General features: G+C 43.6%; 1 protein-coding gene across 1 annotated transcript in view; it reads left to right on the top strand.

Moving 5' to 3' along the window:
* Positions 1 to 70: 70 nt before the first annotated feature.
* The window catches only part of LOC103621343 (transmembrane protein 2-like), a 17,282-nt gene continuing 7,276 nt past the window's right edge, over positions 71 to 10,076 (top strand). Inside the window, 8 exon segments of the mRNA XM_017742638.1 lie at positions 71 to 536; positions 857 to 1,026; positions 1,886 to 2,061; positions 6,301 to 6,373; positions 7,002 to 7,127; positions 8,141 to 8,226; positions 9,554 to 9,685; positions 9,800 to 9,835. Of these exon segments, the coding sequence (XP_017598127.1) occupies positions 467 to 536; positions 857 to 1,026; positions 1,886 to 2,061; positions 6,301 to 6,373; positions 7,002 to 7,127; positions 8,141 to 8,226; positions 9,554 to 9,685; positions 9,800 to 9,835 (869 nt within the window). The 5' untranslated portion in view covers positions 71 to 466.

Genomic DNA, 10,076 nt, shown 5'->3' with positions numbered 1-10,076 from the left:
GGGGATGCTGTGGGTACCCGGGGGGATGCGGGAAGGATGCGGTGGTCACCTGGCGGGGAATATGCACCGGGGCACCCGTGCCAGAGGGTGCGGAGTTGTGCCACGCTGTGAATCTGAACAGCGCGATGATAATCATAGCACAGTCTTTGGCTCACGTGGATGTTGACCATCCTAACAGCAGTACTCTCTCAAAGTAACGTTTTAGCTTTCTACAAAGGGATGTGCACTTCTATCGTGCACAGGGTTATCTAGATCAAAATTAAATCAGTATGCTCTTCATCTAATTGCATGATTCTGCCATGTGCAACTGTAAAAATAATTGATTGCTTCATTTTTCAGGGGTGCCTCATAATGGACTTAAAGTGGAGGTGTCCAAAGGAGTAATTCTTCATCTGGTGGATGAGGTTACAAGCTGGTTACCTGGTGATCGTATCCTCATTTCATCATTGCCAGTACAGATTGTTCCATGCATCAGGCTGAAGAGTTTAATCTCCTTCCTTGCCCTGAATGTAAAAACAATCAAGTGAAAATTGATGGTATGAAATATTTTTATTAGGGTAGTCATTTGTGGTAAATATTTATATTGTCTTGTCTGTTTAAGTAGTTTTTGTCCCATAAACACAAGGGCACATATGAGAGCTGAAGGCCCCAATATTATTTTGGGTCTTGAAAGTTTGACCAGAGGCAGAAGTCCTTTGTAGCAGCCAGGGCAAGTGCTGTTCTTCTCTGGGATCAGATACTGGGCATGTCTCCAGACTTGGTGATTGCTTAAACAAAAGGTGTGCACTTGCTCAGAATAATTCAGTAATAAAGATGCTGTGTTCACCCTGAATAAAAAGGTTTCTGGTTCCCACAGGCAGCCCACTTTGTCTTCACGTTGGAGAAGTCATAGATGGTGCTGATATGAGGGCAGAGGTTGGTCTTCTGACCAGAAATATACTTATTCAAGGAGAAATGGAAGATGCCAGTTATGGACAAAATCGATGCCAGTTTTCCTCTTTTGATACATTCAGAGGACACATTAAAGTGAGTAATTTTAATACATTTGCTTGTAGGTGGTTTCAGATAGTTCCCTTCCTGGTTTGGAAACAAGCAATATAAAACATCAAATTACCATTGTGTGTGTGGGAAAAGGTGTATTTGCCTATAAAAAAGGGGGAAGTTTGTTAGCCTGTCTTGCAAAACTAGACTTGCAACGAGACTGTGCCATTTTCTTCAGCAAGTCTGCAAAAACATGCCCTTCTAGGGGAAACCCTTTGAGGGGATTCTCTAGCAGCATTGCTGTGAGTAGAGCCCGTGTGAGGTTAGTTCCTGAGATGTCACTGAAGAAATTGTGGTTCCTGCAGAGCAAACCTGCTCCCTCCCTGGCTCTGAGAAGTGCTGGGTCTCACCCTGTTGTGCTTTGCCTCCTCTTGGCTGTCTCGTGTTCAGGGTGGAGGTGCAGCCTTGCTGGTGCAGGGGCTTTGTGTAAAGTTGCTCCTGTACCAGGCAGTGGAAACTGGGGAGCTGTGCAGGTCTGGGCTGAAATCACTTGCCAGTAGAATCTGCCAGGAAATAGAGCCTGGTGGCGAATGCTCCCCCTTTCTGCAGTTGGCAGGAGCGCCGTGTCTGTCACTGGTTTTGCTAAACACCGCACATGCTGTTTGGCAGCTGCTCCTTGGCAGCCCCGTCCTGTAGGTGTGCAGCTGCTGGCACACGGCTCTGCAGGTCCTGAGCTGCTGTGGGTGGAAACAGGGAACTCACACTTCCTCCTGGGACCAGACTGTGTTTCACTCTGCAAAAATATTGCCTAATGGGAGAGAAAAAAAAACAACCCAAACCTGTTTTTCTTTTTGTGCGTGTTTCTGTTGTAACGCCTTACCTGGATCTACATTTGTCTCAACAGACCCTAAGGAATTTTAGCTCTGTTCACATGTCAGGAGTGGAGTTAAAAAACATGGGGCAACAAATCCTGGGCAGTTACCCTGTGCATTTTCACCTGGCTGAGGATGTGGATGAGAGAGGAGGATATGAACACCCAATGTGCCTCGATAACCTGGCTATCCACCACTGCTTCTCTAGGTGTGTTGCCATACATGGAACTCGTGGCCTTCTGGTAGGAGACATATTTTATTAGTAACAAGTTCATTTCTTTGCTTAGCCCGGGCTAAAGACCCAGAGCCATTTGTGATGCAAAGAGAAATCAGGATATTGAAATAAGGCACCTTTTCCCCAATAAATGTCCTGACTTCTCCTTTGTTGGAGTTAAGACTGGTCCTCTGGTAATGCTCTTTGAAATAAATGTCAGGTTCTCAGCACAGACTAATTAATATTATCAGATCAGATATAGTGTGATCAGATACAGTGAAATCTTTTCCATGGTAATTCTGGACAGTTTGTGATAATGGGAACTTTCATTTAAAATTAAAGAAATGGAGTTTAAATGGAGCTTACTGAAGCAATGGACCTTTAATTTGCAATAGAGATAAAAAAGACAGGGCTTGTTCAAGTCTGGGCAATGTGAAATATATCCCAAAATGTTCACGTGACAAAGGGAATGAAATATGAGCAGGACAGACCCAAATGGTCGCTTCAGTTCCAGGAAAGTCCTCAGGAACTTGGCTTTGACCTAGATCCTCACAAGGGCATTGTGAAGAGGAACTTAAAAGAAAAAGGTCACAACAAAAGCCATACATGTCCCAGCTGGAAAAGAGAGATTCCTGCTCCAGTCCCACCGCGTTGCTGTCCGCCCTGCAGGACCCTGAGTGACATTTTGGTGACTGTGAGCATTTCCTCATTCACTGGATGTGTGCTCAGGCAGACACCCCCTGACCTCCTGTGTTTTTCATGACTGTATTTTCTCAGTCCTGGACATAAAGCTGTGTAAGACACGACATAGATGTGCTTTGTGTGTGAAAGGGTCCCCTGAAAGAATGTATTAATGAAAATGCAATACAGGACCTGGAGCACTCTTCATGTGTCCTAAAGTTGATTTATATTGTTCAGATCAGTCACAATTATTGATTGCCTTCTCATATTCATTATTTCCTCTGTCTGTAGAGCCTTTTTTTGTGTACAGAGCTCCCTAGGTTGACAGGAGGCTTGTCCAGTATTTGTGGATGTAGTTTAACTTTCTTTCTTTCCCTGTGGGTATTAAACCTCTGGAACTGAAGTAACGTGTTTGGGATGAAAAATTAAGCCTTATGCTAATAATGGTCCTTAGAAGAATGGTGTATGGTGTTGCTCATTATCAGAAGGGAGGTACTCAGGGCTTTATCTGGATGTGTGGGGTTCAGTAGTTCAAACAAGAAACCAAGTGAGATCCAGCCCTGGTTGTGTGACTCTGAGGGCTTTGAGCACATGAATCGGTGAGTAGATTTTATAGTAAAGATTAAATGTGTGATTCTTTGACAGAACCCTGTGGCTCTGATATATAGTCAGATGATATAAATGTAATAAAAGCTTTGCTTTAAAAGAATTTAAAATAATTTGCAGTGCCAGAGAACAGCATGTGTATCAGAGCAAGGCAGTTAAATAACACAGACAGGTACCTGCTCCAGCATCAGATTGTGAAATCCCAGCCCTTGAAGTGGAGTAGACCAGAGAGGAGGTTTCCCCCCTCCCATCCTGAGGTTTTAGATGATGTAATTTTAGATGTACTTTGCCAGAGCAGTTTGTGCTCCTCTGTGTGCAGGTCATGCGGAGCTGTCTGCACTCCCCTTCTCCATCTGTTGCTCTTGCCAGGCTTGTGCTGCTTGGCAAGCCAGCAGCAGCTTGGGTTCCTCACAGGGGCTGGAAGCAGGCTGGGATGTGCTCTGTGCCCACATGCCAGGCGTGTGCAGACTGCTGGAGTCTTTCGTGTCTGATGGTGCAGTGCATAAAGGTCACGTATATTGTGTTGCTGAACTATATATAATTCAGTGTTTAGAGGCATCTTAATCATCTGGTGTTGGCCACAGCAGCAAGGCTGCAGCCTGTGTTGGGGACAGTGTTTCATGCTGGCACATACAGTAAAATGCCACTGTGACAGTGCTGTGGGTGGGTGCTTTTCCAGGCTTGGGTTTTCGATCAGTGATATGCTGGAATTGATCATTTATTGGGGTTTTGTTCTGATGGCATGGACCCTTATCTTTCCATGCAAATATAAGTGATCTTTAAACCACATTAATCCTGGTCATGAGAGTGATCACTACAGTTTTGTGTACGTAACTTTTCAGGGCTGCCATGCAAGTCTGAAGCTGGGACTAATTTTATTAATTAAAGCTATAATCTGCTTTTTGGATACAAGTCTGGCCTTTCATGCAGCCAGTCTGAAGCACAGATTAGCCAAACTGCAGCTAAATGCAGAAGAATGAAACTCTACAATCGAAATGCCATTTAAAACAATGAGCAGTTTGTTGTTGTATTTCTCTCCCCAAAACTAGTCTTCCACGGCCTCCTTAGCACAGCTTCTGCCCATCCTTTGGGAGGGTGGAAGTAGCCAGGCCTACTGATCTTAGCAGGCTGGCAGGGACACTTGCATTTTTGTCTAAATCCATTTCCTATCTGTATTTCCAAGACTCAGCTGGCCAGGAGGGACACACTCAGTGCCAGTTCTCTGTTACCCTCCCTGTGGCTCACTCCATGGTGCTGTACCCATGTGCAGGGTCCCAGTGGATTTCCAGCACTCTGTCAGTGGAAACTGGGTACCTGGTTGTGTTGTGCCTCATTCTTAAGTCTCTTTTGGACACCTCATTGAGGCAGAAACCAGAGCAGCAGATGACAAGTTTGAGGGGTGACTGCCAGGAAAACAATGAAATCCAGCAGAGCTATACCTATGGGGACTATAGTGTTTGTGAGCCCAGATGTTAAGTACAGTTGCAGCCCATCAAGGGGAAATTACAGGATATGATTCCATGAAATGGATTTATTTCAAGTATCCCTCTGTATACAAAAATAACCAAGTAGGTTAATATTAGTTAATCTTGCAGTCTTGCACAGACATAACTGACGTCAACAGGAATTTTGTGTGCCTGAAGAGGGAATATAAATGCTGACAGGGATCATTTGAGTACAAAGTTGAGGTTTCTGTAAGATTTAGTAACAAATAGCTGGTATTTTAACTAGCCTGATTTAGTATTTACATTTAAAAGAAGGATTTCTGAATTTGTCTTCATAAGACTGTACATCAAAGGAGGCTTGTGCTAAGTCCTTTTGGTCAAATTAGGGTTTAATGCAATATCCCTGAGCATGTCAATTAATATTAAATACACTGAAATAGTAAAATATCATCTCTACCCAAGATGATCATTACAGGAAAGAAGTGGCTCTGCACCTTCTGAGAATGGAGGAGAAGGAATGGAAATCTCATTAATATAAATTACTTTGCATGGTGCTGTTTAAATAATATTTAATTTTGGAAATGTTGCAGTCATAAAAATTTCTGTGTTAACCATGCTGATTTTTTGGTTCATCATTCAAGACACACTTATCTTTATGTATCTTTACGCAGATATTTACTTCATGACACTGAATCAAATATTCTCTCTGAGAGCTGAGGGTACTTTTATATCCAGTATTTTGCAATTTTCCCTTAATTACACATATAATCTTCTTCAGAGTAATTTTAAGGTCAGTCCACAGTTATGCACACTGCCTGTAGTTCAAATCAGCTCCAGGACTGATGGAGGCACCATAGATAGAAGGTTAGCAGTGTTTTTATACGTGGTCTTTACTGCCTACCTGCAAAAGACGTTATCCAATGAAGTAAGACAACAGATGACAACGTTTTCATAGCTACACCTGGCTTCTGTGTGTACCACTACTGATCTTCCCTCTGAAGAAAAACTCCTTACTGGGACAAACATCAAAATTATGTCTCCTTAATCTTCTGCTTAATGGGCCATTTGCGGCTTGCACAGATATTTGTTCTGTTTTTTCATGTAGAAGCTTCATAAATTCATAGAGAATCCCCTAACTCCTGCCATTGCCCCTGAAGTTTCAAAAAACAGACCAGAAGTTTCACTTTTCAGGCATTTTCCAAAGCTGCTTAACTTGAAAAAACCCCAACAACCCTTGGATTTCCTTCAGCTGCATTGAACAGAGCAAGGATTTTGTGTTAACGTTCTCATATAATTTACAATAGGTTCAGCATGTGGCTCCATAAATGACCATGTCTGACATTACTAGATGGTTTATTTTCCTTAAAGAGTGTCATTAAAAGGTTGTGTGGAGTTTTAAAGTCAATTGGAGAGTTGTGGCTCAAGTCCAGGGCAGTGCTATGAAAATGTATCCCTTCCTGTTTGGTAACTGCTTAGGATCATTTCGATTTTGATTTTTCAGGGCTGTCAGCACGTTCTGGATTGCAAATCCAAACAACAACAACTTAATGGAGAATGCAGCGGCTGGTGCTCAGGTAAAACCATTTAATGGCAGAGCTATGCTTTGCCTCCACTTCCCAAATATTCTACACTTATCTATTGATGTCAGGAGCATTAAGTTTTTAGTAAGACATAAAATTTGGATATGTTTTTCTGCAACCTTTTTCTCTGTTAAGAACAAGTATTTGCCTACACTTCACTGATTTCTCTCACGATTGTGCCTGGAAATGGTGTGTGATATCTCTTAGAAAATGTTGATTTTTATTAGTAGTTAATAGTTAAATGCCCAATAAAATTTTATATTTCAATATATGAATACATGCTCTCTCCTTATTATTATCTCTTATGTTTACCCAAAGCATATTTGTGTTTTATATACCTGTATAGACCTGGCTGTTTTCTGATAAACCACCCGAACTCCACCCACAATAAATGCATTTTTAAAACACTTGTGTGTGTGCCCCGGGGACCTACTACTGTGCATGCCAAAGGATAAGCTGGGAGGTGTGGGAGTTATGGGCTGCTGTGTGTCCCCCAGGACCCACACCTTGGACAGGCTCAGGTTGGAAATCTGGCCAGCACAGTGTGAAAAGCTAAACTCCCAAGGTAAACTGTACCAGTATTTGCAGTGCCCTGTTTCTCAAACCTCCCTTTGTCTTTTAGGATGTTGGGATATGGGACCTCTTCCACCGGGTCCCTGCTGGAGAGTCTGATGGAAGATATCCAGAGGGACAGGCTGAGCATTCCCCCTTGGGAGTGTTTTACAACAGAGTCCGCTCCAGTTTCGAGGTATTTGGATGGTTTTTATGTTCCTGTCAATATAATAGTGTGGCACTGACTGTGTGTGCTACTCTGTGACGGTTGTGGGCGTCTCACATTTTGATAAAGGTCTTTTCAACACTGTATCAAGACACAACCAGCTTTTGGGGGCAATGTTTGTTCTAAATATTAGAGAGTGAGCTGAGCAGAATGAAGGTCCCATTCCAGGCACTTCAGCTGGGTGGCTGTGTTACAGGGAATGTGCCCAGACCATAGGTACACCTGCTTCTAAATGAGATTTAAAGAGACACAGGCAGGACACTCAGCACTGCTGCTGGCCACAGTGATGCCAGGATATAGGGGGATGAGGAAAAGTCATTTGTGCCAAGGCCTGCTCATCACCTCTGCAAAATGAGACCAAAAATTCAAGGGTAGTTCCAAGAAAAACACTTTCCCCCAAATATACTGTTGACATGAAAACATAACCTGTAAGATATAAAAAACATTTTTAACTCATTTCACAACATTCTAGATTGAAATTGGTTCTGTTCTCTGTGCTTTGTATATTTTACATCTTGGTCCATGGCAGCTGCTGCTCCAGCCCAAAGCCTGTACGTTGGTTACAGCAGCTCATGTTCTCCTCTGACTGTCGGGGGACTCGTCACTCGTTATTTAAAGCCTTAATTCTTAACAACACTCTTTTTCCAAAAAGTTATCAAGAGCTTGGCAGGGTCCCTTACTGCTTCTGCGAGGGGAAGAGAGAGAGAGTGGGAGTTCAGAGCCTTGCTTTGGGTCAGAAGAGAGCCCAAGATGCTGATGCATAACATATGGCAGGGCAGGCTCTGTCCTGAATTGAGCGTGCCACATCCTGTGCTAATGTCACACTGAGAGGTGCCAAGTGACACCGAAAGCAAAGAAAGAGCCCCGGCTGCTGCCGCTCCTGTGCCTGCACGCACGGGCTGCCCACATTCATTGATAAAAACGGGGTCTTTGGTCCCTTTGGAGCGATCTGTTAAAGTAATTGGAGGTGTGTGCATTTCCAGGCTGGTTTGTTTATTGGAAAAGGAGTAAAGACAACGAGAGCCAACGCTGAAGGTCCCAGGGAGTATCTCACTGCTGGTAATGCCCGGTAAGCATATGCTGCATGGCTCGGTGTTTTGGATAGTTGTACCTCGTCTTGGCTTCTGCATTGCATTTAGCAGATCATTAATGCCTCATTATGGCTGGAGCATCTGAGAAAAAACACAGGAGCTTTCTCTGATGAGCAGAGGCAACTATTCCATAGCTATGCACTGGATCGTTTGTGTTATTGCTGACCAAGAAGGGCACCATGCACTTGGGGTTGTGAGGACTAAGCAGTGAAGCATGTGGAAGTGGATCCAGATCCCATTAGTGCATTAGCGGGTTTGTAAACCCCAACATTTATTACTCATTGCTTAGAAGAACTTATATCTGAAAGGTGATGTAAGAGGCTGCTGAGACTGGTCTAGGATTAATGAGGAAACTAAGTAGCCTCAAAGGTTTTTGCCAGCTGCTTTGAAATGTCTGAGCTTCCTTTCACAGAGTGGAAGCAGATAATTAAGGCCATTTTCTCACTCACTGCAGTCCTGTGGGTGTGTGTGAGGAGTTTGAGAGAAATCAGCTGCTGCTCCTGGTCAAGCCTTGGCTTTTTCCCTCCTCCATCATACCCTATCAATATGATGTTCCTGTAAGGCTGAAAGGAAAGGACGACTGGTGTCCCTTGTGACACTTCCCTGCCAGGGTGACCCCCTCGGGCACCAAGGAGACATGAGCCTTGGTACCTCAGCTGGAAGAAGTAGGGGGTGAGGGTAGACTCAGAAAAAGCAAAGGTGATTTTTTTTCCCAAGCACAGCACAAATCTACCATTAACAGCCACTGTGGCAAGAATTAGCCTGTGAGTAATTGAGATGCACCCAGTTCAGCAGCTTCTCTTTCAGCAGACACAGACATGTGTGGGGGTTTGGTCTGTACATGCAAGGAGAGCAGCTCCAATTACTCTGTTATCTTTGCTGAATGAGATTCTTGAAAGTGTCTAATTGATTTTCTAGCATCAACACAGGGATTCTCAATGGGCCCTGTAAGGACAGCTACAAGAGGATCCGAGTGACTTGGGAAAAAGGTTTCCTATGCCTCTAAATCACACTGAATCAAATTAAGGAGTAGCTGTGGGCCCATTGGTGTCTAGTGAGAAATAACCTGCTCGTTTCACCTGGGCCAGAATTTTGTCCTTATGAATGTTTCTTATTTTCTGTTTTACACCAAAGCTCAAAAGTGAAATCAGGCTAACAGCCTGACTCTGATTCAGGACATATCACCTCTTTAGACCCACCATGCCAATAATTGGAAGCCAAACAAGATCTGCTGGGCATTACTGTCCCTGTCTAAAGTTGATTCCTGTGTCTCTTGTGCTGCATTAACTAAGATTCTTTCTTCAGGTTTCCCCCACATTAAGATGCTGATCCTGAAAAGCCACGAGTTCCTGCCATGATTGATGGTCTTACTGCTCTTAAAAATAATGACCATGGGGCCTGGGCCAGGGGTGGTGACATTATTTTCCACAGCTCAGGGTAGGTTACTGTTTTATCATTCCCCCCACAGCAGATATAAAAAAATAGGTCTGTAGGCCAAATTCACTGCAGCCATTCCTCATCATTTACACCATTGTATTTCCTCTGTCCCAGGTTTTCAGAAATTGGGATTGGACTCACTCTGGCAAGGTAATTTCTTAAAATTGATCTTCTTCCCATTTTTTCCCCCCAGTGCAACATGCTCAAGAATGGAAACTGAGACACTCCCCTGGTAATTAGTGTAAGACAGGAGAAAAGCTCACATTTCCCCTCCTGGACCACACCAAGTCTTCCCTGGGCAGCCGTAAATACAAGGGGCAATTTAGCCTTTCATTCTCTTTGCCTCAGCACGCCTGGGGAATACATTGTAATTGCTGAATATTTCCTGCTG

The sequence above is a fragment of the Corvus brachyrhynchos genome, unplaced genomic scaffold (assembly GCF_000691975.1).
Source record: "Corvus brachyrhynchos isolate BGI_N302 unplaced genomic scaffold, ASM69197v1 scaffold97, whole genome shotgun sequence".
NCBI classification, from domain to species: domain Eukaryota; kingdom Metazoa; phylum Chordata; class Aves; order Passeriformes; family Corvidae; genus Corvus; species Corvus brachyrhynchos.
This window is presented reverse-complemented; position numbering and strand designations above follow the sequence as displayed.